At 43.9% G+C, this 27,973-nt stretch overlaps 1 protein-coding gene across 2 annotated transcripts; it reads right to left on the bottom strand.

Annotated features, from left to right (window-relative positions):
* On the bottom strand, window positions 1-27,189 carry trmt1l (tRNA methyltransferase 1 like). Of its 2 annotated transcripts, none has more exons than XM_023954416.1 (16): window positions 27,066-27,189; window positions 25,035-25,112; window positions 23,409-23,471; window positions 21,477-21,590; window positions 21,215-21,279; window positions 20,640-20,796; window positions 19,878-19,998; window positions 19,721-19,800; window positions 18,979-19,210; window positions 18,687-18,899; window positions 17,253-17,443; window positions 16,895-16,961; window positions 16,124-16,287; window positions 15,985-16,050; window positions 15,641-15,767; window positions 1-2,537 (listed from the first exon to the last, which is right to left on the bottom strand). In XM_023954416.1, exons 1-16 carry the CDS (start codon window positions 27,124-27,126, stop codon window positions 2,336-2,338), a joined length of 2,001 nt encoding a protein of 666 aa, XP_023810184.1. In that variant the 5' UTR covers window positions 27,127-27,189; the 3' UTR covers window positions 1-2,335. The 2 variants fall into 2 exon arrangements, with proteins under 2 accessions (XP_023810184.1, XP_023810185.1); XM_023954417.1 differs by lacking the exon at window positions 27,066-27,189 and adding an exon at window positions 26,705-27,041.
* Window positions 27,190-27,973: the final 784 nt, after the last annotated feature.

Below are 27,973 nucleotides of genomic sequence, written 5' to 3' on the forward strand. Positions count from 1 at the left end.
ACCTACTGTCTTTTTTTAGTTCATACACAAAACACACAGTTGACAGAGAAGTAACAGGGCGAGGATATCAGGTTCTGCGTCACGGTGTGCCCTGCAGCGTTGTTGCTTTTCAGCAGCAGTGACGCCAGTTCCTGACAAATCTACGCATTTAAACATCTAACCTGAGCATAAACAAATAAATGCAGATTGAATTAATAATAAATAAAGCACATGGGGGCACTACATTCATTCAAGCTTCTCATGTCCGCCCCGTTACCATGAAACAGGCTTCATTTCTATGCGGTCCTGGGTCACCTTCATCATCAGTCTCCAATAAGTTAGATTTGAGCGTCTAGAAAAAGCAGTTGGATCTGTCAGATGTATTCCAATAGGAGTTTTTCGAGGCCTAAATAAGTAGATTCCTACTGTCAAACTTTGAATGAGGACACACCCACAAGGGTCAAATTTTAGGGATGAAAAGGAAAAGTTTCGTCCGTTCCATTGGACCTAAGACTGCCAGACTCTCATGGAGTCATGATGGTGGAGTCAGACATCCACAAATTTCACCTACATTATAAAAGCCATTTTATAAAGTCAACTTTTGGCAATACTTTGTAGATTTGGGGAGGGGGGCAGACATCCATCCTCCTAATGATAACTGCACACTGATGGCAGAAAATGTGTCAAGTCTCAAGAATTTCCCCTATCTCCAGGCCAACATGCCACCGATGACCCTCAGATGCCCCCCCCCCCTCCTCCCAGGATGCCGGGTTTGGCAGCTTTCACTGATAACAACCTGAAGGCTTTTCTGAGCCAACACCTAAAATCCTGGCATCCGTCAAACGCCTCCTGTCAATGGCAAGAAATCCATTGTATCTCAATCATGTAGATAATTCTGTGTTTCTATTTTTATTTATTTATTTTAAATATTTTTTGGCTGCCGTTAATTGCTGCTACCCAAAATGAACAAACTTAAGAAAAATGTCAAAGTAACTTTAAAAGCCCTGAAGAAAATTGCTCGTGGGTTCTCCAGGGTTAAACGGGCTTTTAGCAGAAATGCCACACTCCTCGTTTTAAAATGGAACCATATGTTACACCACTGAACCCAATCATGGGGAACGTAAACCGCTGCATCCCTACTGCATGCTGACTTTGAAAGGGATAACGGTCTGTTGCCTCTTAAATCCTCGAGCATCACTAGAAAAAAAAATGATTGGAATTAGAAGATGTCATTTTTGAGTAGCAATTGTTTGGCGAGCTCACAAAATTGATGTTCCCCAATTGCTCCCACAGTTTTTACTGGTAAATAGTAAAAATGCTATACATGAATCCCTGGCTAAAGCTGAACAAAAGGATATGACCATATAAGGAGTATAGGCGTGGTTAGCAAAAAAAAAAAATCTCCTTTGCCATGGAAATCCAAAAATTTGCTTTTGCAGATTCTTTTAAAAATTACAGACATGTTCTTCACCCCCAGGCAAACATAAAATTGTAGCTATGGAAATAAAACCAACAGAAAAGCAGCCATTTTGAAAAACTTTTTTTTTTTCATGAATGTTTCTCATGCAGCTTTGACAAGGCTGGCAGAGGAGAGGCAGGGGGTGGGGGGTGTCAGAAAGGCTTCTAAGTGATTGACATGGCTCATACATTTACACACATGGGTGGCGACAGACCTGAGTGGTGGGGGGGGGTGCAGCGGCTGCTCAGCAAGTGAGGGCGGGGACAAGTACAGCGCCATTCACGCCTTCAATTATTAACTGTTTTATTACATTACACCAGGCTTAGTTGAAAACCATTTTTCTTCATTGTTTCTTGCTTATAAGCAAATGAAAAAAAAAAGAATTTTTCAAATGTTTTAGGTTTTTCTTGTTTTGTAATACACAAATCAAATATCAAACCAAAATAAAACTGACTCAAAAATCAAGGTTTAAACCTTAATGTGGGAGAAATGGATCATTAAAGCCTTAGATTTTAGCAGGTTTACCCCTTCAAGTATGAACCCCAGATTAGAGACTGCAATCTGATGCCAAAGGAGCTGAGCTTCATTCAGCAAAACAAGACAAACCTGCATAAACGTAGAGTCTGTGGTCGACAGACGTACAGAAAAGAAGAAAATGCAGGTTGAACAAAATAATTCTATTTCTTTTTTGTAAGGAAAAAAGGAAAAAAAACACTGGATAACAAAAGTCTGCCAACAGCAGAATTTCCAAAAGAATAAATATATCATCCCCAGAAAAGCAGGTATGTGCTGCTGCAGGATCCGGTGGTTTTAGCTTGATCAAACAAAGTTCCAGTGATCCCGATCAAACTCGGTCAGTGCAGGGTTCAGTGGAGGCCAGTTCCTCTGCCCCTTTGATCAGGGCGTCGACTCTGTGCTCACACTGGTCTGGGTGTGCGTGTGGGTGGTGGTGGAGGTGGTGCAGGTGTGGACGCTGTACTTCGTGAGGACGGATTTGAACTGCTGCAGGGTGGCGTCGGTTCGGACCCCCGTCGGGTCAAAGTGCGTACGACTCACCCTGAAACCCGCCTCTGTCAGGTACTGGAGGAACTTGTTGAGCCTGTAAGTTCAGATAAACCACATGACTGCAAATTCAGGCCAAACCTTCGTAAAAATATATTTAAAAAAAAACATGGAATGTTACATTTTCTTATTATCTTGCACTTTCATATATTTATACATCTTTAACGTTATTTTGTACTTTTAGTTAGGTTTTCAGCTGTTCTGCTTAAGGATTTATTTCTACAAACAGGATTTTAAAAAGATCAGCTACAAAGAGGCAACAATTTTACTGTGTTTTCAACTGAAACACACATGAAACGTTCACATCCCAGTTATTCTTTCGTTAGCGGAGATTAAATGCAAATGCAAAATGGGATTTCAACTGAAGCAAGAACATCACGGCAACAAAAACTACCTTCTCCATTTTACATAAATCAAAGTAGCTTAAAAATGTAAATGTTAGATGTTCAATCAGCAGGAGAAAGCAACAAAAACATGAACGAACAACAGAAACTAAACAATAACAGTCCTTGAGTATTGACAAGAAATTGTTTAAACAGCACAAAATAACAGGAAAAGTGTAAAATAGCTGAAAAGAGTAAATATTGTTTAACAATGCCAAACATTTCATAGTACATGTAAAATGGTAGTTTGTTAAATAATGTTTTGAATGTGGAAAAAATGATGAAAGCATCAAGAATTAAAAAAAAAAAAAAAAAAGTATTTTTTTTTTTTAGCTACCTTAATTTTTGGAGTATAAGTCGTGATTTGTTGCATAGTTTGGCTGAGGATGCAACTTCTACTGAGGTGCGACTTATATGGGAAAATTAAAAAACAAAAAAACACAGCAACAACCACTAGAGGGCACTGTTATGTATCAGTATTTGCTATTGACAGCAATGCAGAAGAAGTGCCGCTCAGTCTTACACTGGATTTGTTGGAATCGTTCCAAAGCAGCATAGAGGGTTAGAGTTTAGTGATTGAAATCCTATAAAGTGTTTAGTTGACTCGATAGAATGTTTTTTAGAGAATGCTTATCTGTATGAATGTACATGCGATGCGCTAACATACTAGATGTGTGCAAATATTCAGTCTATTATGGGTATCTATTTCGTTAATATGATTTGCCTTTCTAAATGAAATGTCTGTTCTTGTTCCCATATATTGTTAAATAAATTCCTACCAAAAGTGAGACATATATATGATTTTTTTTTCTTCTTTATAATGCATTTTTTGGCTGCTGCAACGAACACTCCGGAGCGACTTACAGTAAAAAATACAGTAATTTAAAAACTTCATTTATTTTTTTTCTTTATTTTTTTTTCTTTTTTCAACTTGTCCTGTCCAACAGCTAGGCAAACAGATGAGAGCTGAGGGCCTCTTGTGTTGGACATATTTTATTTTAACAAGAGGGGTTATTCATCTTCAGACAAACCAAAGGTATGTCTGAATAAACCCCTTTTGTAATTGAGGCCAAAATTTATTAATTTCAATCATGTTTGAAAATCTTTGGTGTTGGACCGGACGGAAAAGGAAAGAGGGGAAGAAGAGAGAGGGACGTTAGAGAGAGGGGGGGGTAGGAGGGTGATAATAGGAGGGGAAGGGGGGTAAGACCATGAAGCAGCATAGAGCAGACAGGTTTACTGGTTGTTTATCGTTACGGTACGGTTCAAATGTAGTACAAAAAGGGCGGGGCCTGTTCACACACACTCAAATATTATCAACACACCTGCTAGCCGCAAAAATGTCCACATGTCAACATGCACACAAAACAGATAGTGTTCACGAACGCATACGTATGCCTTTAAACCAACTAGTGTGAAATCTTTCATTCATTCAATCATGCAAACTATTAGTGCAAAGGTGAGCTAACACCTGTGCTCAGGTGAGTGTTTATGTTCTTCTAAAATGGATGGTGGAATGTGAAAAGAAGGAGGAGGAGCGCCCAGCCACCCCCACACCCATACCCCCGCCGCAGCAGCAGCGGCAGCCGGAATTCCCCCAACGCCACACGGGAACAGGCAGGGAACAACCGCCCCCCGGGCGACCAAGACCGCCACCCAGGCCAGGGCCAGCCGGACCGCCGCGAGGCCCCCAGAGCCAGAGAGCAGGGAGGCGCAGAGGGAAAGAGAGCGCCGCCCCAGCCCAGCCAGGAAAGCAGCCCCCCGCCGCGCCGGAAGAGCCCAACGCAGGGCCCCACCGGAGAGGGACGCCCACAGCCCCAGACGAGCACCCCACCACCACCCAGGAGTTCCGGGCATCCCCCCGCCCCGACCCCAGGTACGAGCCAGGACCCCCCAAGGGAGACCCGCTCCGCACTCCAGGCAGCCACCCACCCGGCCCACGGTTGGTCCAGGTAGGAGCAAGGCAGGGGCCCGCCGCCCCCGCCCAGGAGGGGGGAACCCCGGGGAAAAAAGGGCGGCCCACAAGGGATGTTATAAATATGGCCCGACCAGGCTCGGCCATGTTGGAAGTTTGGCGGGGCCCAGCGCCCAGGGGCAAGGACCAGGACCCACCCCCCAGGGACACGAACACCCCCGGCTCAGGTGTAATATGAACCCCCCCACCGTGCGGAGAGAGCACCGCCGGGCCCAGGGAGCCGGCACCCAAGGGACACGGCCGCCATCGCCAAGAGGCCCGCACCCCCCACTAGGGAAGGGGTAGGGGACAGATGGACCCAGGTCCCACCTTCCTTGTAAAATGTGTGTGCGTGTATGGGTGTTTGAGAGGGTGTTTGTGTGCATGTGTGTGTGTTTATGTTTGAATGTATATATTGAAGGGGGAGGGGTGTGTGTACTAAGGGGGGTGCAGTTAAAATTGGCGAGTAGGGCACTAAGGGGACATCTCCTGATTACTCACAGTGATGTCCCCTCACCCTGCACACCAAGGGGCCCTAAATGTCTAAGGTGCGGTTAAAATTGGCGGGTAGGGTGCCAGGAGGACATCTGCTGCTTGCTTGCAGTGATGTCCAAGCACCCCCCCTACCAAGGACCCTACATGTCTAAGGTGCAAATAAAACCGAAAGAGGGGGGGCCCACTCCATACGGCAACCATAGGAGGGGGGCCACTCCCAAGTAGCCCCCCCCCAAGGCGCATCGCAGGCTAGACCCCCCACCCCCTCACCCTAATATGAGGTTATATAAGGAAGGGGGTAAGTTGGGGACAGCTGGTAGACTGTCCCCCGGTGGTCAAACAGCCGTCCCCCAGCCCACCCCCAGCAAAGGGGCCAGGGCCACCCAGCCCAGGGGCCCACCCCCGGAGGCGCCGACACCCCAGGCCCGGCACCACCCACCCCACACAGAGAGAGAGGAGCCAGAAAGCGTCGCCCCCCCCCCGGGGCAAGCCCAGGCCCCCACCCCCAGACGCCGGCCCTAGAAGAGCTCTGGTCAGGCGTCGACGGGACCGAGGAGGCCAACCGGCCGAGGCAACCACTGATTGCCTCAGCGGAGACCCCGACCCGCTAGCCCCCCCGACCCGTACTAATAATGGGCCCCCCCTCCCCCCAGAACGCCCCCCCACAGGACAGGGCCGACAAGCCCCCCACCCCACCCCACCCCAGACCCCGCAGCCGAAGCGGGTGACACCCAGAGCGACCGGGGGCCCCGAGAGGGTTGTCCCGTCCCGCCCCAGAGCCAGGGAAGGGCCGATCCCAGCCCCAGGTGCAGATGGGCAGCCCATCCGGCGCCGCTGGGCCCCCCCCACCCGAGCAGGGCCCCCCGCCAACCCCCCCCAGCACAGGCAAAGGGACCACCCCCCCAAGCCAAGCCAGACCACCACCCCACCCCCCCACCACGCACCCCCACACCCAAGCCCAGAGGACCACGCAGCGCCCCAGCCCGCCCCACCCAGGCACCGGACCCGACCCCCCGACCAACGGAGCCCCCCACCGCCCCCGCCAGGCACCGGAAGCCCCGACCCCCACCCCAAACCACGGCAGAGGGGCAAGGAGCAGCGACGACCAAGCCCCCCACCCCCTAAGTCATGGAGTCAACCACAGGAGACCAGAGAGACTGAATTCTTTCAAAGTTACTTGAGCTTTGGGCTGACATTTTTTCCAAGCTGATATGATCAAACAGCAGATTTCTATATTGACTTATGTTTATATTTTTCTTGTTTTTCCAATTTATTAAAATAGTTTTTTTGGCAATAAAAAGAGTTATGAAAATGATAGAAGCTAATCCTTCTTCTATATCGATGGCACTCATGTCACCAAGCACACAAAGTGACGGTGAAGCTGTGATTGAAACCTTAAGCCAGACTGATAGATCGGCACATACCTGCTGCCAGAGAGCCTGGACAGGAGTGCAGAACCACAGTGCGTGCATGTAGCTGTCGGGTAGATTATTATCACAGTGCTCGCAAATGTCTGAGTTACTGAGACCCATCTTGAACATCCTCTGTCCAGTGTAGTAAATTCTGTGAAGGGTTTTGAGATGGATTAGCTGCAGATTTGGACTTTTTGTCAGTTTAAAGGTGTTTAGACAAAGTTCTGACCAGAAGCTTTCATCTGTGCTGATGCTCAAATCTGCATCCCATTTTTTTGTTGGAAGGGCAATATTGTTATCTAAATTACATAAAAGTTTGTATATTTTGGAGAGAGTTCTATTCATTGAAAAATTAATCAGAGTGGTAACTACATCTGGTAGCTTTAAATCGTCGTCTTTAATTTTATACTTTTTAGTAATACTTGATTTAAGTTGCTGATATTCCAAGAAGTTATTTATTCCATGTTTGTCTTGAAGTTCCTGGGGGGTTATGAATCTTCTATCAATAATTACGTGCTCTAGTTGTTTTATGCCCCCTGCTTGCCAAGCTGGGAAGTGAATCATTTTTTTGTTAATAAGGATGTCCGGGTTGTTCCAGATGGGTGTCATTTTGCACGGTTGAATTGATGATTTTGATATTTTGAGAAATTCCCACCAGGCTGTTAAGGTGGCATTTATATTAATGCTTTTGAAACAATCCTGTTTTTTAACTGTTTGGCTAATAAATGGTAGCTGTGACAGGTTGATCTTTCCACATAACGCCTGTTCCAAGTCTAACCATGAGTTGGTTTCTGGATTATTTTTTAACCATTTTAAGATGTATTGTAATCTATTTGCAAGAAAGTATTTGTGGAAGTTAGGTAATTCTAATCCTCCACAGTTTTTTGCAGATTTTAAAGTTTTTAGACTAATTCTTGCAGGTTTGTTGTTCCATAGAAAGCTTGATATGGATGAGTCTAATGTTTTGAACCATTTTAATGGCGGTTGTGTGGGAATCATTGAGAAGAGATAATTAACCTTGGGTAAGATTTTCATTTTAACCGTGGCTACCTTGCCCATAAGGGACAAAGGCAGGTTGGTCCAGCGTGTTAGATCGTCCTGTATGCTTTTCAGTAATGGGGTGTAGTTTAGCTGCACCAGTTCTGATAGTTTGGGGGAAAAGTAGATACCCAGATATTTGATATTTCCTGTTTTAACTGGAATTGTGAGTCTTTGTTCCATATTCCTGTTGAGTGGTAATAAAACAGACTTATTCCAATTAATGGAATAGTCTGATATGGAGGAGAATTCATTTATGATCATTGCTGTTTCATTTACAGAATGTAAATTCCTTAAAAACAGTAATATGTCATCCGCATAAAGACTAATTTTATGATGGCTGTGTTTGGTTTTTATTCCTATAATGCTCTCATTCTGTCTTATTGCTGCAGCTAAAGCAGTGCTTCTCAAATAGTGGGGCGCGCCCCCAGGGGGGGCACGAAGCGATGCCAGGGGGGGCGCGCGGTGGTGGCGGTTTTAGGCACAGGTTTGTCCGGTGCGCAAATTTAACGTGGGGGCAGCGGTGACAGCGGCTCAGTGCTTGGAAAATAATCTGGTCCACTATTCGGTTCCTATTGTCTGTTCTGTCTGTCCGCGGCTGCGCGAGTGAGAACGAAAGGGGAGGGGTGGTGTGGGCCCTGTCTGCCAGGGGAATCGGGGCACGCGGACCACTTCTACCGCTGCCTGTTGCCCAAGATCACCGCTGCCCTTAGATTCCTAAGCTCATGCTAACAATGTCATTCTTTATGAACTATTGTAGACATTTTGATGACGTGTCTTTATTTTCCATCCATGTTTTCTTTGTCTGCCTGTGGTTTAGTTAGTGTCAGACAGACATAAAGACAGCAGGTAATGCAGGAAAACAGCTGCACTTTTATGAGATCAGAAATAAACAATCCGTCATTTAGAAAAAAAAAAATCAGCACGTTTTTACCTATTTCTTCAGACTAAAAACGTTAAATATATTGGTGCTGCTGTGTTAATGTTTCAGATCAATTTAGATTTAATATTATTTATTGATTGAATTATTTTTTTCAGCATCAAATGGTTCAGTTGGTCAAAATGTTTCTAGTTTAAATAAGGAATGACAGATTTTTTTTTATTTCAGGTACTTTCAGCTTCTTTTCTGTTTTAGACTAGAACAGGGTTTCTGTGGCTAAATAAAGTTAATATTTGTTGAAAGTGGATTTATTTTGCTTTTTTCTTTTGTTAGTGTTAAAAGATACAATTTTAGGTATACAAATTTTATAGATACTGACCTGATGTATTGTCACCGCGCGAGTGTGTCTGTGTGTGTGTGTGTGTGGGGGGGGGGGGGGGGGGTTATGGGGGGGGGGGTCAGGGGGGGCGCGAAACATTTTCTTTTCCTAGGGGGGGCCTGGCAAAAAATAATTGAGAAGCACTGAGCTAAAGGCTCAATGAATATAGCAAAAAGAGAAGGAGAGAGTGGGCAGCCCTGTCTGGTTCCTCTTCCAAGAAAAAACCTGTTTGAAGTCTGTTTATTAGTTCTAACTGATGCATTGGGGTTGTGATATAATATTTTGATCCAATTGATGAATGCTTCTCCAAAACCAAACTTATGGAGGGCAGCAATAAGGAACTTCCAATTAACTCTGTCAAAGGCTTTTTCAGCATCCAGCGATAGTACCGTCATTTCCTGGTTTTTAGTGGTGGCAAAGTCTATTATATTAACTAGTCTACGGACATTATCATCCGAGTGTCTGCCTTTGATGAATCCAGTCTGGTCGAAGTGAATTATGTGAGGAGTGATTTTTTCTATTCTCTGTGCTAGTGCTTTGCAGATAATTTTTACATCTGCATTGATTAGAGAAATAGGGCGATAGCTTGAAGGACTAGTGGGATCTTTGTCTGGTTTTAGAATAAGAATTATGTTGGCTGAGTTCATGTTAGGTGGCATTGATTGGCTCTCATTAATAGATGTGACAGTTTTATAAAATGTTGGTGCCAGTTGTTCCCAGAATTCTTTATAAAACTCAGCAGGAAAGCCGTCAGGCCCTGGTGCTTTACCATTGGGCATAAGTAACAGAGCTTCATGAAGTTCAGACGGCGAGAGCGGAGAATCTAAGTTTGTGATTTGATCCTCATTTAGCCTGGGTAGGTTTACATTATTAAGAAATGAGTCAATACTTTGCTCTGACGGATTGATCTGCGGTGTGTACAGGTTTTTATAAAAGTTTTCAAATGCGTTATTAATTTTGACCGGGTCATGGGTGACATTTCCTGTTTGGTCCATAATAGAGGTGATTGATGATTTTTCTCTGTTAATTTTAAGCTGATTAGCCAGAAATTTGCCAGATTTATTAGAGTTTTCAAATCTTTCAAGTCGTAGCCTTTGTATTTGAAATTGTGTTTGTTTATTAATGATGTCATTTAACTGCAGCTTTAAATTTTTCAGATCTCTCAGAATGTGTTCCTGTGCAGAAGCAGCATAAGCAGTCTCCAGGGTTTTGATTTTATTTTCTAATTCTAATAAATCTGCTTTCTCTTTGCGTTTTTTGTGCGTTGAATAAGAAATGATTTTCCCTCTCATGACTGCCTTTGCTGTTTCCCAAAGAACGCACGGTGGGATGTCTGGAGTATTGTTGAAGTCTAAGAAGGTTGCCCACTCTTTTTTAAAGAATTCAAGAAATTCCTGGTCCTTTAACAGAGACGTATTAAACCTCCAGGTTGTACATGAGGGTGTGGATTTTTCCCTAGAAATGTTTACAGAGACTGGTGCATGATCACTGATAATAATTGGATGGATATTGGAGCTTTGAATATTTTTTAAAAGAGAGTTACTGATTAATAAATAGTCTAAACGGGAGTGTGAATAGTGAACTGGAGAAAAAAAGGTGAACCCTTTAGTGTTTGGGTGACATGAGCGCCACGCGTCGCAGAGACCCAGATCATTCATGTACTGCTTTAGAATACTTGCAGACCGCCATGTACGCTGATTTGCTGCTGTGCTGAGTCTGTCAAGTTCAGGGTCCAAAACAAGGTTGAAGTCTCCTCCTATAATGATTGTGGAGTCAGAGTGAACTGAGAGTGAGGTGAAGAATCTGTGAAAGAAGGAAGAGTCGTCAACATTAGGACCATAAATACTCACTATACAATAGTCCTTATTCTGAATGGATATATTAATGATTACAAATCTGCCTTCTGGGTCAGTAACTGTATCCTTATGAGTAAAATTAAGATTTTTATTAATTAAAACAGCAACTCCTCGTTGTTTGGAGTTGTAACTGGCAGAGTATATAACTGGAAATTGTAAGCAGCACATAAGGTGATCCAAAGAATTCGATAAATGGGTCTCCTGCAGTAGAGCTATATCTGCTTTTAGATCATCCAGGTGATTTAACACTTTCAGTCTCTTTGGCTCAGAGCCAAGTCCACGCACATTCCAGCTAACGATGTTAAGACTGTTCATAACTGCTCTGACTGAAAAGGTGTAAAGCTAAGTAGTGCTTGTGTACCGTTCCGTGTGCGCGTGCCCGCATTGAGAAGCGCTGTGCGCGTGAACGTTTTCTGGCTATGTGAGCTGCGTGTCGCGTGCGTCCTATGAGAGCCTGTGTGAGGTGTTTGCAGTATGTCGGCGTGTGTGTGCGGGATCGCATGTGCACGCCCCTGTGTGCGCTTGTGTGTGCGCGCGCCTGCTCCGTGCATAAATAAATACTTACCGAGGATGAGTTGCTTCCAGGTGATTTACATATAATGAGGGGGGAGAGGGGGGGGGGAGAGTAAAGGAAAGAAAAAAAGAGATAGAAGGGAAAACGAAAACAACAACAAAACAACAATAGAAACATGAGTGGGACTGAGGTGACGAAGAAAAAAAAAAAGACTGTTTTCCTGCGATCGAGGTGGGGATTATTGATGATCCGGTTTTCCATTCATTGAAGTAAGTTTAGCGGGTTTCTTCTGGGCAGCGCAGATGTTCTCAGCGCGGATCTGAAAGCCTTCAGCACAGCCAGGGGGTGATCTCCGGGTCCCGGAACAGCCGGCCGTCCACGTAAAGTTTGTCAACGGCCACAATCGCTCTCGAACCAGCAGCAAGATGCTTCCTCCTCAGCGGGAACAGGATCTTCCTTCTGCGGAGGATTTCTGCCGGGAACTGGTCATTAACGCTGTAATGCGTGCCTCTCAGTTCCCGTCCGCGGCCCTTCACCAACTCCTTCTGTTTGAAATGTTCGAATTTAGCCACAATAGGACGCGGGCGCTGGTGGTCGGACCTTCTTCCTCCGAGGCGGTGAACCCTGTGGAAGGAGATCTTCTGCACCTCCTCCTTGGGGAGCTTCAGGTGGACCTGTAAAAAGGATCTGACGGTGGCCTCGGGGTCTTCTCCTGCCTCCTCTGGAACCCCCGCGACCACTAGATTGTCCCTCATGCTCCTCGACTGAAGATCCAGGAGGGTTTCCTTTATGGATCGGTTCTCCTCGGAGAGACGGGCGGTGTCATTGCTCAGGGTCTTCACGGTCTCTCTGAGGGCCTGGTTCTCCGCTGCGAGCTCCCGCACCTGCTGCTGGCTGAATTCCAGAGACTCCCGCAGACCTTGAAATTCTCTATGGAGGATCTCCAGCAAATTGAGGCGGCCATCAAAGCTGGAGAGCTTTTTGTCAATCGAATCCAGGATATCGCTCATTCCGCTGCCCGGAGAGGACACAGCCCCGGGAGAGTCCTCAGGCCGTTCACGCTTGGCGGAGGGGGTGGTGGTGGCGGTTCTGGGCTTCACCATGTTGCAGGTATTAAAACACTCGTCAATGAAATTCTCCAGGTCCTCCAGGCTGACAGAAGCTTAATACTCTTAACAGGTTATGTTAGTTAGAAGGACTATTTTAATATGGCGGAAAAATGAAACAAGATCGAAAATGTTTGTTCAAATGCTTACGCGCCGCCAAGTCGACTCACCACACTCGTCTCGCTGGGTCTCGCGATACTACAGCATCACACTCAACTACCTACAGCATATTTAATAAAACTTCATTTATTAAATATACATGTAAAATGCCGCATACAGTTAATAAAATTCAGACATCTGAATAAAAAGATGGGTTTTTTATAGAAAATGGCAATAACTGTAAGTAATGTTGGGGAAAAAAAGGGAAGAAATGTTCCCAAGATTTTTCATTTGAATTGAACTCTTATGCTATGTACATACAAGGCAAACGTGGTGCGTTCAAGAACCTGCTGAACACAGGATTTTCAACATGCTTTTGGCATATGGTGTTCACACAGAACTGTCACTAATTGATACTAGCACAAGTCTGCCACCCACAGTTGGAAGAGGCTTGGTGTGAAATGCTGAAGCGGTGCAAATCTTGCAAGGCTTTTTCTTTCACAGCTCTAATCTGATAGATGAAAGACTCATTTCTCTTCCTATTTTCAAACCTTCCATGTTTTTGGTTCACTATCAAATCCAAGTCCCTGATTGATCAAAGGTCAACTGGTTACATTTTCAGGGTGTGTTCAATTGTCAATAATAATAATAATAATAATAACAATGGATTGCATTTATCTGCGCTTTTCCACTCCTCATTCATATGTGGTGATGGTAAGATACTGACGTAGCCACAGCTCCCCTGGGGCAGACTGACAGAGTCATGGCTTCCAGTTTGCGCCTCTGACCATCACCAGGGGCCTCATTTATAACCGCTGCGTACGCACAAAAGAAGGCGTACGCCACTCTCTACGCAATAGTTGAGATTTATAAAAAGCAAACTTGACGGGAAAATGTGCGGTCCTTCACGCAAGCTCTGACCCAGGCGTACGCACAAAAACGGGTGAAATGAGAAACGGCGACACCGTCGGCAGATGGAAGAAACACGTAAAAGTGAAAATGGCAATACTGCCTCTCAGAAATAACATGAAGACTTCACAAAGCAAGTCTTACAATTAACAGCCTACACGAACACCTGTTTGATCGATCAGCAGTGAAACAAACAAAAAAAAAATCAAATGAAAATTACAACAGAAATTCAAATGAACACTTATTTGCAAAAAGAAAAGTGAAATATTTTCTGCAATATTGGCATGTTGTGCAATTCATCCTCATAAATAATATATTTAACAGAACGAAATAATATACAAAACTGACATTCCCGTCAATGTGTCCGTCTGGCGGAGCAGATATAGGTGCAATTAGACAGACAGATGGATAGATAGAGAGATGAGAGAGAGATGCATTAATTGTCCACTGGGGAAAGTTGTTTTCATAGTAAAACATTTCTTCATAAGCTACAGAATTATGGTATTCATGCATATGCCTTTAGTTTGTTTTATTTTTGATAAAACCATGTATGGCGTATGTCTCGACCATTCAGAAAGCAACAAGAAATTACATTTGCGCTGAACAATTTCCCATTTCCACGTCGATTATTACAGACATCTGCAGCTTGTCAGATGTAATTAAATGGAGGGAAATAAAATGCCCCATCACAATGCGTAATGACGCACAATGGCTGATCTTGCGCTCTTAGAAGATGTGGCAAATGGAAGAATTCGGAGTGAACTCATCTTTAGACAGCAAGGAGACTTGTTGGCAAACGAGGACGAGTGGCTTATGAGCCGGTTCCGACTTCCTCTGCGGGCTTTTGGGGGTGTGTCACCCGGTGCATCTGGCGCGTCGGTGTCCCCCTGCGCCTCAGTCACCACTCCACTTAAAAGGGATTCCCCAATTATTGCCGCCAGTCTCTCATCAGGAGGGGTCAGCTCCGGTGTCGTCCCCCCCCACACCCATGGCAGACACGGGTGTGTGTGTGTGTGTGTGTGTGTGTGGGGGGGGTTCAGCGCTAGACGTTTTTTTGCCTCGACTTTGATGTCCGACCTTTTCTTTTATTTCGGCCACAGTCCGAAGTTGTGAGGCTGCAGCATTTTCGGCGTCTGCTGCCGTCTGCCGCTCACGTGCCTTTTTGGCATTAGTAATGCCCACACTGTGCCCTCCAAACAACATTATTCCTCTCTTTTCCACCTCGCCAACGATAACTTCTACTTCACATGGAGTGAAGTTACGTTTTTTTGATTTTCTCTCCGTGTTTGGCATGGTTTCGCAATCAATGAATATTCATTTGTGGGCGTTTCACGGACTATTTATGGGCAACTATAGGCGTGTCATGAAGCCGCTAAAGCTGCGCAGCATTTAGAATTGGTTGTGATTTATTAAGGAAAAGATGCGTAGGATGTGCGTGCGCACGGTTTTATAACTCCGAATATTTCTGTCCGTACGCACGTCCTATGTTTCATCCGTACGCCACTTCTGACGCAAATCCTACGCAAAGTTTTATAAATGAGGCCCCAGGACATTCAACGGGGAATCGAACTGCCGGCCCTGCGATCATTGGAAGACCTGCTCAACCGCCTGAGCCACTGCCGCCCTGTTTTGTACATAGAACCCGCAAAAAAGCTTAAAAACTTGCGTGTATCTGTCAGTAAATTGGAGAACGTGAAAGTTTTATACCCAGAGGTCTGAAACACGCATCGACACATGTTTACATAGACTTGTCATTGGAAGCGGTCGCTCGAATGCGTGTTTCTGATCCAAGTGTGAATGTAGCATCAGACTCTATAAACACTATAACGCATTAAGAATAGAATTTTATTTAAAGATAACTATTTTATTTGACAAAACTCTATTTATGCCATTTGCCCTAAAATGTTTGTGTTTTTTTCTTAATTTTTTTCATTTTTAACAGAACTCACAATAATTAAATGAGAAAACAGTAAAGATTAAATGAAATTAAAATAATTTTCCCTCCCCTTTTTTGCCTTCTTATTCTACCCCCCCCCCCCCCCCCCCCCCCCCCCCCCAAATCATCCAAACTCTCTCTCTGTAGATGTCTACTCGGTCTGGTTGGGGGTCACTCACTTGGGCATGTTCATGCCTCGGATGCTGTGGCGATGGATGCTGTAGTAAAAAGGCGGGTGCTCCAGAGATGCATCCGGTTTTATCTTCTTCAGAACATTCCCAGACTCCTCCCCAAGTTTCCTCTTTCCTGCAGAAAAATACTTATTTCATCAAGACCAAAGAGTTTGTAAAACTTTGATGGCCAACGTGTAAAAAAAATGGCCTTAAAACTTTGAGCCTCAGTCTCTGGTTGCTGAAAGAGACACACTGCCCTCTGCTGGATAGGGATGGAATTACATCTTGTGGATCTTTTAGCAGGAATTTTATAGTTTTGAAGTCTGTTTACAAACTGAAAAGGACCTCACCCGACTGATCAGTTGGACCTGCCTCCCCTCCTTCCTGTAAAGTCTTGATGACGACACCACACTCCACTGCAACGCAGCACAAGCATTAGCGACTCCCCAGAAAACGCCATAAAGCGTCTCAGCTGAGACAGACGGTTACCCTGGTTGGTGAGGGCAGATGACCCGTGGACAAGGGACTTGAGCGTGGTGCACTCGGACTCGCAGATGAGGGTTTTGACAAGCGGCTGGATGTCGTCCATGCTGTGCTGCACCGCTGCAGACAGCATCCTCCTTAGGAAGCCCGTGTTGAAAAGAGGACCAGACCTGCAAAAACACATTATTCTCACACAGACACAACAAAACCCAATGTTCTGAGATTTAGGAAATGAATACAATTGAATTGCTAAATTCTTCAGTTTCTTCTAGGAATTGGAAGGGTTAGGATTTCCAATTAAACAGATTAATTCAAATGGTTCTTGTTGCAGCGGATTTAAAGACCTGCTCCAATGAAAACAGGGGTTTTGCTGTTCTTAGCATGTTCTTGTGGCAATTTTCTGATGTTGGAGGACAAATATAAAGAAAATTACGCTCAAAATTGCATTTCTAAGTATTTCCCGGTAGCTTACAGACCCTCACACCCGGTACAATAAAAATGGTCCAGTTTTGAGCCAGATGTCAGTTTAGACGAAGAAAACAGACACATATGGATATAATTGTCTAAAAATGGATGAATCAGAATAGAGCAGGGCAAGGGAGCCTCTGGTCCACTGGTTGTAGCTCCTACATCACAACCTCAAGCTTTTCTCAACGATCGTAATTTTCTTTACATATGTCCTCCATTGTGAGAAAAATGCCCAAAGGATATGTCAAAAACCCCATTTTTATTGAAATGGGTCTCTGAAAGTGTTTGTTATTGTTTTTGTGTGTTTACCACAGTGGTCCCAGAAGCACGGCGGTTTTTCCAGGCAAACTTCCATGACAGTTACAGGGCAGTGTGTCTGAAAGCAAACACGGTTAGCGATTGTTGATAAAAGTCATCGTCATCCAACATGCGTGAGATTACGCTAAATGTTCATTTTCCAACTGATTTTAATTCAAGTTGCTTTTAAAAGGAGAATCAGGCAAACACTGACATTTTGGGAAAGCCTTTGCCACAGTTTGTATGAAAACGCGTGTTTCACTCCAAAACAAATAATTGACCAAGTCTTGATTAGAAGGTCTGTGTTGTGGAACGCGTTTTCTTTGACTTAAGCGTGTGAGTAAAGCATCGACGCTGCTCAGCTGCTCACCGTCCACCATGTTTCCCAGCTTGAGAAAGACTCTCTCCTCACACCACTGACAGTGGACCAGTTTGCGTAACTTCTTAGCCGACTCATCCGCCTGCGTCGGGCCTCTGAGGACTCTCACCACCACCAGGACAAAGTGCTCCAGCGCCACCGCCAGCAGCACCTCCATGCCTTTGTTGCATCGTGCCGCTGCCCTGCAACGGAAGATATAAATTCTAATTTAAATCCTTGAAACACTCAATTAACATTTTAAAGCTTGTAAAGCAGGGGTCTCTAACTCAATTTGCCTGGGGGCCACTGAAGGCAGGGTCTACCTGAGGGAGGGCCGCAACTTCAGCGCACACACACGCGCAACTTGAGTGTGTCTGAGGGCCAGTAAATTTGTATGGAACATATACTATACTATTAACTATACTCTATTATTAACCGCTTTCTGTACAAAATTTACTTCTTATTTTTAATTCTCATTTAAATTAAATTAAATTACCAAAAAAAAAAAATCAATAATTAAATAAATCAGTAATACATTTCTGTTTATTAAGCCTTCTATATCTGCTGTTTTCTGACTTAACGTCCTTATTAACACAGTTCGGTTAACACTGTTGAATTAAAACTATTAAACACAAAAGAAGACTTAAATTCTGCAGTTCTCTAACCTCCATCTATGGTTCTTCTGAACTCGGCTTCTCTTGTCTACTTCTTACTGCTGGACACTTGGCAGCACTTCCTCCCAAACAGCTGAGACCCTCAGTGTGGATGAAGATGATTGTCAGTAAATCTGGATTTTTACTTGGACTTATTGAAATTTAAGGTGGAGAAGTCAGAGAGGATGTGCTCCCAATTTTGAGTCTGTGTTGACAGTTTTTTTTTTTTTCAGTTTACTTTTTAAAACACAAAGAAAGGAGAAATAAAATTCAGTAACCATTTTTGGATTTTCTTTCTTATGACTTGGTGGCTGGTCAGCCACTCCTATATTTTCATAGTTGAATTCAAACTGTGGTTTGTAAAAGAACGGGCGCTGTTCACTGGAGATCAGAACAATCGTTACAGATACCCGAGATCAATTAAAGGCTAAAAAAAACTGATGAAAATTCATGTTGGTGACACCAAATAAGTGCAGCCAAGATGCACAATAAAGCGTATGCATCGTGGCTGCGCAGATCACCTGGTGTGTGATGTACAGTACAGACCAAAAGTTTGGACACACCTTCTCATTCAAATAAATGGGAAGGTGTGTCCAAACTTTTGGTCGGTACTGTATGTTCTTGTTTTTGCTCCAACATCACCTGTCAATCATCACAAAAATATCACGAGAAAGGGGCGGGAGCAAGGCGCCAACCAAAGCGAATGCAACTGGAAATTTAGTATTGCACTAGTTTCCAACATAAAATTTGAACAAAATAAGAAGGGCGGGGGGGGGGGGGGGGGGGGGCTCACCTGGCGACAGAAGCCAACACCATACGAGCAGCCAGCTCTTTGTAGTACTCTGTGCGTACAATATGGCAGCTGTAGTGGCGCTGGGTGACATTGGGAGACTTGGCGTACAGCGAGCCGGTGTCTGTGGACGTCACTGAGATGATTCCCATGTTACGGACGTTCCTGAAGGCAGCGTCCAGGTAGTTCACAGCTGTTCCAAAAGGGTCCAGGTGTCTGTGAAATCCAAAGAAAAAATGAGTTTCATATAAAAAAAAAACAATCAAAAAATTCTTTACAGCTTTAGAAACCTTACATATAATCAAAGGGTCGTAGGTGCATGATGACGTTAGCGTCCATCTTGACGACCTCTACAGTAGCGATGGGTTGGGCGTCGTTCCCCCGGGGGGTCCGGGAGCCTCCGTCCACGCGGATGTTGTTCAGCTCACAGTTCTCTTTGATCATTTTGACGCAGGTATCGCTGATGTCCGTTATGGTCACTTTGACAGAGTTGCGAAGGTGTTTGGCCCACTGGAGCCCCATGATGCCTGCAGGCCGCCACAGCGGAGAGAATGTCTACTTCTTCCTCAGTTTGACAAAAACGGTAGGAACTTGAAAATCTACAATGCAAAGGCTAAAAGTGATTTAACGTGGGTTTGTGAAACGTGCAAAGGTAATCTATCGCCTACTATTTACATCTAAACTCCTGAGTATCATCTAATCCTTCTAGCCTCCACCAGCTGCTGCCTAGCCAAGAATGTCTGGACCATGATTGGATGCGTCCTCAGTTCCAGTATCAGAACATAGGTGTGTGTGTGTGTGTGTGGGGGGGGGGGGTCGATTATTAGATGCATCGATTATGATCCATAAATGGTTCTGATTCATTTCGAATGATGGAGAATCCAAAACTTGTTGCGATTTCCTGTGCATTTTTAAATTATTAACTTAAACGCACAGTACTTTTTTTTTTAAAGAGCACACAAAAATGAATGAGCCTGCAGACGGCACTCCTGAGTATTGTGAATCAGGAGCAGATGGATGGATAAATATCTGCTCACCTGTGGCTCCAAAAGCATCCAGACACTCCAGTGGGTTCCTCTCTTCAGCCAGAACAGCCAGCGAGCAGAACACCAGCTGCCTGTGGCACAAACAGACAGACCAGAGCTTCAGAACCAGGCCTGGCTTCGTTCACCTGCGGGCTCATGCGGGCCCCACCTGTTGGTCTTCATCTTGCGGTTGAAGTAGGTGTCACTCTTCTGAGGGGTGGAGTAGTTTGGGAGGAGCTGCACGTTGGTTCCCAGCTCCTTCATGATCTCGTAGGCCTGACCGGACGGAGCTGAAGATGCACAAAGACGAGGGCAAACATTTGGACCTTGTGACAAAGTTATGTTTCGCACCTTCTCTTCCTGGTGCCCAGAGAACAAAATGGTGGCCAAGCCCTTTACTTCCTGTTTAGTAGTTGGGCACAGGAAGTGGAAAGGATTTGGATTGCTTTGTATACCTTTTGTTGTAATGATTTGAGCTGTTTATTTATTTATGTTTGTCTTTATTTGCAGGACTTTAACTGTATGATTTACAAGACATTTCTGTCTTTTTCTGTATGTTTTCTTTATTGTTTAAAGTGGCTTCCTTCCTGGGTGTGGCCAGCCAATTAACTGGAGCCCATAGAAGAGAAGGAGCTCAGTGTGAAGGGAGAGAGCACGTGTGAGCTGTGCAGCCAACGTGTAAGATCATGGCATAAGTCATCTGCCTCCTATGTAAACCAGGCCACTCTAGTCACATCACATTGTGACAGACCTTCTTCCACAGAGCCGCACACAAACTGAAACTTCTATGAAGGACAAATTGGGGATCTTGAGTGGTACAAATAATATTCTGGCCCGTGAGAAATGACCCGTGAATGGGTTACAAGTCAGGAAAACAATGTTTTAAAAGGAAGAAAGAAAAAAACAGTTGACGGGAGCTTTTGTTTCCTACTCGGCTCTTCAAATTGTACATCCAGGCTCCCGGAGTAGCTGGCCTCCGTCTCTCCTTTGTTGACGTGACGCTTCAGGTGGCTGATCATGTCGGTCTTCCGGGCGATGGTGACAGAACAAACCACGCAGTGGTAGTGAGCCACGTGCCTCCCTGACGCCTGCAGCCAGAGACACGGCAAAAAGCATGGTCACAACAGACGGTGGTCGCACTATATGAAGTGAAAAAACACCTTAAAGAAGCAAAAGCTAAACTGAATATAATATCATTGAGGTTTAAGGGTACGGGGTCAAACCAGGATTATCCTAAAGTGAATTAAAAACCAGATTTTAAAATTAGGGGGAAAAAAAGTGATTTTAAAACCTGGGCTGCACGGTGGCGCAGTGGTTAGCGCTCTTGCCTCACAGCAAGAAGACACTAGTTCAAGTCCCAGCTGGGGGACCTGAAACAGAACAGCAATTGGGAACCTTTCTGTGTAGACTTTGCATGTTCTCCCCATGCATTTTGTAAAGTGACATTGTGGTTTTCCGTTCCCTTTAAGCTGATCCTGATTTGACCCCATATGAGAGTCTCCTGACCTGATCTCCACTGATGCCTGGTTTCAGGTTTCTGCAGGGCAGGTGGCAGATGCACATCCTGAATCCTGGTGAAGGACAGAGGGAGGGAACCTCCATGTGTGAGAAGTCAACAGGAGTTTGGGGGGGGCGGGGGTTACTTTACAGTATAAAAGACAAAGTCTGTCCTCAGAATTCCCTTTGCATTAACACTTTGAGAAGAACCCCCACTTGATTCATTTAAGATGTCTGACTCAACAAGCAGCAAATGAAGTTGCCTCCCCACCTTCAAACTCCACAAAGACCTTCCAGTGGAGGTTCTGCAGGTGGCGGCGAAGTTTGTGGCTGTAACAAGCTTTGAATTTCTCCTCAGAACACAATGGACACGATTTCCGCCCCGCTGGAGGGAAAAAAAAAAGGTTTTATTGAAATACTGTTCCCTCCAAAAGAGACAGATCCTCAACAAACAAACATCCTCTCTAAGCGACTGTTATGTTTGTCTATGAAACAGTTTATTTAAGATCGTTTCCATTATAACAGAAACTCAATCTTTGTATTTTTTCCCTTTCATGAAGCATCAGGAACATCAGAAACACAAAATCCTGTAGAAAACACAGCATCATGTAACAATTACAACACAACCCCAACACACTTTATCCACTTTTCTCCGACTGACATTTTCTCACTTTTCTATCTTGTTCATAGAAAACAAAGATTTGATTGTGATAAAAGATTTATGTCGCTTTAGCAAAGTGAACACATCCAGACGCACGGCACAGAGGAGATTGATTGACAGTGGTCTACTGCCAATCAGGATGCAGAACATAGAGAAGTGGGCTGTAAAAAATATTTAACATTTTTTTAAAAAAGCATACAAAATTCCACTGAAAAAAATCTGACAAACAGCTCGACCGCAAAAGGTGAATTGTGCTACAACAAAGGATCACTGAAAATGTTCCACAAAACAAACAAAAAATCAGTAAGACAGCATTCTTTCCTTATTTGCTAAGGTCACTGTTTCCTAAAACCTCCTCATCCTACTGGGGTAAAAAAAGAGGTGAAAAAACACACAACTGTTTCTGAAAAGGTAAAAAGCTCTGTTTGAGTTAACATTTAAAAATACATTTAAACAATGATAAAAACAAAAACAATTTCTATAAGGTGCATGAAGCGAGACAGAGTCAGAGATAAGTCCGTCAGTCATTATTGAACTAGTTTGTAACACGCTACGCCGCCATAAAAGCGTAACGTAATCACAATACCCGTAACACGCAAAAACACAGACAGACACCGCTAAAACAAACGCCACTGAGACAACACCAACTCACAACCTTGTTAACAACACGCAGAAAAAAACAAAGGTCTAACATTGCTACACATTAGCTGCGTTAAGTATTTACAATAACACCCAAACAGCTCTTAAAAGAACAGACTGACACTTTGACAGAGCGTCGAGTACGTCTCAAAATCGCTTCATCAACCAGAATGAATCCTTGTATGAAAGATCTAGATTTTAAGGCACACTGTCGTTTACTTTTTATGATTATTAAGGCTTTTATGTGTGCCTCATAGTGCAGAAACACTAACATTTAGTGCAATAACAATTATATAATATTTAAGGGTGAAAACTAAAAGTACATTTTGTTTTTAAGTTTGAAATGTCAATATTTGAAATAAACATTTCTTTTTGAGGTCTATAAAGGGCTTCTTCTTAATGACTATTCACAAGTTATGTCTATGTAAAATGTAATTATTTATATAATTGAATTGAATTGAAAACTGTGACAGAAAAATTAGGTGAAAAAATTAAGGGTGGTTTCCACAAGACTCAAAATATGTCATGGCTGTCAGGGTTCTGAATTTTTCCTTAATAAGAGAAGAACCACACAGGAGATGAGAACTTTTGCTAGACTTCTGCAGAAGGAGAATCGGTCTGTGACAGCGCGAACTGTCACGAAGGAGTTCTGCCTTCTCAGTGTATCCAGTCTGTTTTTATTGCTGGCCAGGGTTGATAACATAAAAGTAGGTCATTCAGTCAAGCAGTACAGGAACATCATATTCATGTATAATCAGAACTTTTCAGGTCATTGTTTTCTTGCTAAAAGATAGAACTGAGACGAACATATCATGGTGATAATAGCGTGTAAGCAAATGATAATTACATAACCCTAACAATGGTTGCTTAGGAAAACCAACCAGAGATTTTTAATTAACTCACCGCCATTCAAGTCAGCGAGCATCTCCAGACCCTCCAGTTGTGTCTGGATGGAGATGTGTCTCTCTGTAAATAGGGGGAAAAACTATTACCGTAAATTCCGGACTACAAAGCGCACCCGATTACAAGCCGCACCCACCCATATTCACGTGTTTGACTGCTTTTATACATACACAAGCCGCGTCAGAGTACAAGCCGCGCATGTGTTAGCCGATATTGTCATCCTGGCAGATCACGCCCAGCATCCCAGAGTGAGTGCAATTCATTAGCACATTGTGGGTGGTGCCAGTTTAGCCTCTGGGTCACGTATTTGAGTGTATCGACATCTGTCAAACAGCATGGACCTCTATTCTGTTCACAAGTCCCTCAGTTATGGTGTTTTTATTTCATTTTTTTTTTACTTATTGACAATCTAGGTATCTAACATAAAATTACAAACAGTAACCATATAATCAACATTACATCCCTCAGTTATAATGAGGAAATTTACATCCGCGATTCCACATTTCCCATGAGTCTTAGGGGCTAAAGGCGGGGCCAACGCCCGGCTCGCCATTCTGTTGTACGTGTTTAAGAATTAGCAAGTAGCAGCAGTGCATGGAGGGGTGAACGGGAAAAGCTCTCCTTCCGCTTGAGTCGCAGCAGCATTATGGGAGTAACAGGACTGGTTAGAAAACACAACGGTAAAATAAAGCAGTGGTGACTGAAAAGCGCGCGCCTCAGCGCGATACGCGCGCCTCAGTGCGGCGCGTGCGTCAGAATTCAGAAGCCTCTGCGCTCCGCTCCCGCCCCACGCGCTCCTTGCCTCCCCTTCCTATCTACTCCGACACCTCTGGCCAGGGCAGCTTCAAGGAGGAGCACTTCGTCCCCGTTGCGCCGGTGGATGGAGCAAATAGTTTCTGTGCAAAGCAATCGGACTTAATACTGTACGTTTTGTGTATGAGGGGCGGATGCGTTGTTACGTGTGGGAGCCTTCAGACTGCCATCGGCCCCGCAGCTCAATCAGCAGGAGAAGATGTCTCCAGCTCACACGGAGGCTGTGAGTTTTTCAAAGCAAAATTCCGCTTTTACGGTTTCCTTAGAAACCGTAAATGGAGTGTAAATTCACTCCATGCGCTGTTCTCTCCGTCACGCAGCAAACCGGCTTTTCCAAACCCATTGGTGACGGTGGACTTATTTACGCTGCTTTTAACGATTGCTTTTAACTTGAAAGCTTCATCATAATGTAGCGGCGATCGCGTGCACGTTGGGTCTAATGGCCCCAAAGGATTCTGGGATGCGGCCGGGCATGCGTGTTTCGTTTTGTTGAACCATGACTGAAGTGTCTAAGACCTGAAGTCAAGTCCATGCTGTTTGGCTGCTAAGAGGTGTGTTGAATATAAATGCCTCGTGCTTGGTGTTAGATAGAGAATTCAAACTATTCACTGAGTTCGAAAGTACGTACATGGCGGCCGCCAATTAAATCTATAAATTAGCCGCGTCACTGAATAAGCCGCAAGGCTGTAAACGCAGGAAAAAAGTAGCGGCTTGTAGTCCGGAAATTACGGTAATTTCCTCATATTCATAATGGTTCTGTATCTAAAAGCCACACAGAGAAAATCCGCTCCCACAGCAGCACTGACTAGGTACCTGTAGTCGTTGAGGGTTTGGCATCTGCAGCAGCTTCACTCGATTCAGCTTCGTTCTCTGTGGCTTCACCATCTCCAGCTTCAGAGACAGACAAATGAGCAAAAACCACATAACTGAGCTTTTTACATTGAATGTCATACAGTTGGAAAATGCAGACTGTTCATGTTTTCTTAACAATTGAGCAAAAGCTACAAATATTCTACATTTTTGGCTGTATAAATATATCTTTGTATGTTAAATTTATGGCTCTCATTAACAAACTTCTCCAATTTTGCTTTATTTTGTTTCTTCTTCAGAATCTCATTAATTGTACGTTGTAATTGACCAAAAGGGTAGTTTCTCCCAGCATTCTTGGGGTATTTACCTATCAAAATAGGTTTGTATTGTCTTTTTTTCCCACTTCCAAAATTTTAATTTAAAAAGAAGCCAACCAAGTTAACTTGTGCAAAAAACAAATAAATAAATGAAAGATTTCAACATCTGTATTTGGGGTTTAAAGTCCTTCCCTGGTCATCTTTATATCTATTGTCAAAGCGTTCCCAGTTCAAACCAAGCATCAAAACTGGGATTTTCACCCACAACCATCTCTGGGGTTTACAGAGAATGGTCTGACAAAGAAAAACATCCAGTTAACAGCAGTTCAGAAAATAATGCCAGAGGTCAGAGAAGAATGGCCAGACTCAGACACAGTAACTCAAATAACCACTGGTTCCAACTGAGGTCTGCAGAAGAGCATCTCTGAACACACAACACGTCCAACCTTGAGGCAGATGGGCTACAGCGGCAGAAGACCACACCAGGAGCCCCTCCTGTCAGCTAAGAACAGGAAACTGAGGCTAGAATTCACACAGAATCACCAAAACTGGACAATAGAAGATTAGGAAAATGTTCTCTGATAATTCTCTATTTCTGCTGCAACCTTTGGATGGTTTGGTCAGAATTTAGCGTCAACAACATCAAAGCATGGATCCATCCTGCCTTGTATCAACTGTTCAGGCTGGTGATGGTGTATTGGTGTGGGGAACATTTTCTTGGCACGCTTTGGGCTCCTTAGTACCAATTGAGCATGGTTCCAATGCCACAGCCTTCCTAAGTATTGTTGCTGACCATGTCTATCTCTTTATGACCACAGTGTACCATCTTCTGATGGGTATTTCCAGCAGGACAAGGCACCATGTCATAAAGCTGGAATCATCTCAGACTGGTTTTTTTGAACATGACAATAAGTTCTCTGGAGTCAAATGTTCTCCACAGTCACCAGGTCTCAATCCAATATATCACCTTTGGGATGTGGTGGAACGGGAGATCGGCATCAGTTCAACAGAAAAATCTGCAGCAGCTGTGTGATGCTGTCATGTCATTGTGGACCAGCAGTCCAGTAACTGCCATTAAAAGTATCCTGCTTCTAGGATGTTCTGGGTTTCCTCAGAACTGGACATTTCTGCTAAAAGGTCATTTCCATTTCAACCCCCCCCCCCCTTCCCCCCCAGTACATTGGGTTTTCTGGTTCAAATCAGATATCTTAAAAAAAATTGAGGTGAAAAGGCAGTGACAAAACTTTTATGTAAACGGTCAAAAAACACTTGAACTCAGTGAATAATAATCGTTTTGTTTTTGCTTCTAACAGAACCAAGTTGTTCAAATGTTAACGAGGAACCAGTAGACGGAACCTGCTGGCTCTGCGGCCCCGCGGTGCAGCTCCACGATGAGGCCAGAACAGTTTTCGGAAGTTTTATGATCCGGATCAGCTTAGATCCCCAATCCTCTCTGCGGAAGCCTGCTCTCGTTCCTGTGGCAGGCGTCCCCCTCCCGCCTGCAGCGCCTCCATCGCGCTTGTTGTTGTTGTTTCCGTTGAGTGTTTGGGCCCCATGGCGGAGCTGCACGATGAGGCTGTCGCTCTTTACAAACGCTCATTCTGCGCAACGTAACGTAATGGAACTGGCGCATATTTTAGGAAGCGCTATAAATCCCCACTAAAGACTAAATAAATAAATAAAAGCGCAAAAGAATAAATTGGTATCCTAAACTCACGTTGGATACCGACGTCCTCCCGGTGCTGCAGCTCAGCGACCGCCTCTTTCACCTCGGCCATTTCGAAGTACGCTACATACAGGAAACAGTCCCGGCCTACGTAATGTACGTCAACTGCGCAGGTTCCAACGTAAGAACGTAAGAGAATTCACGTACCCTCCCCGCGTCCACCACAACAGTCTAAACGACGGTTTCTCAAGCATTCTATCATTAAATTAATCTGAATAATAAAAAAAACAAGGGCATTTTCGATCCAGGCGAATACTCGATTCTGATTGGCTGCAGGGTGTACAATTAAAACTTGATAAAAGACACCTAACAAAAGAAGTTCCGGTCAAACAGCCAGAAGGTTTGATATCACTTCGCTGCCCTCTATGTAAATGCTGGTTGGTAACCGGAATTAAAAACTTGGAACATAAGTCGACATACAACCTCTTAATTTTAGGAATTTGTTTAGAAAACTTTATTCCATCCACTGTTACATGCTTTACCGTTATAAATACGCAACTGCTTTGCTCATTTATTTTTTTATATTAGTGTTCTGATAGAAATATCAATAACAATATTCCTCAATATCATTACAACTGATGGACTCAGAATGAGTAAATATGGAAACCTTTGTAAACAAACGAAAAGCTGCAAAAGAAGTGAAGCTTATTTATAGACCTAAAACAGTTTATGAAGATGAAAACATACGTTTAAAAAATAAAGTGTAAATGCATGCATGCAAAAAACAGTTTTTCTATTTATTGTTGTTTTTTATGGTCACCTAAACAAGATCAATATTTTTTAAAGTAATGATGAGACAAAAGGTGGGGAAATTCAAGTCACATTGGAACAAAAGTATAAATTAAACAATTATTTTTTTTGTTTTTAATAAATGTACTTTTTCAAGTACATTGGACATG

Source organism: Oryzias latipes, chromosome 4 (assembly GCF_002234675.1).
Source record: "Oryzias latipes chromosome 4, ASM223467v1".
Classification (NCBI taxonomy): domain Eukaryota; kingdom Metazoa; phylum Chordata; class Actinopteri; order Beloniformes; family Adrianichthyidae; genus Oryzias; species Oryzias latipes.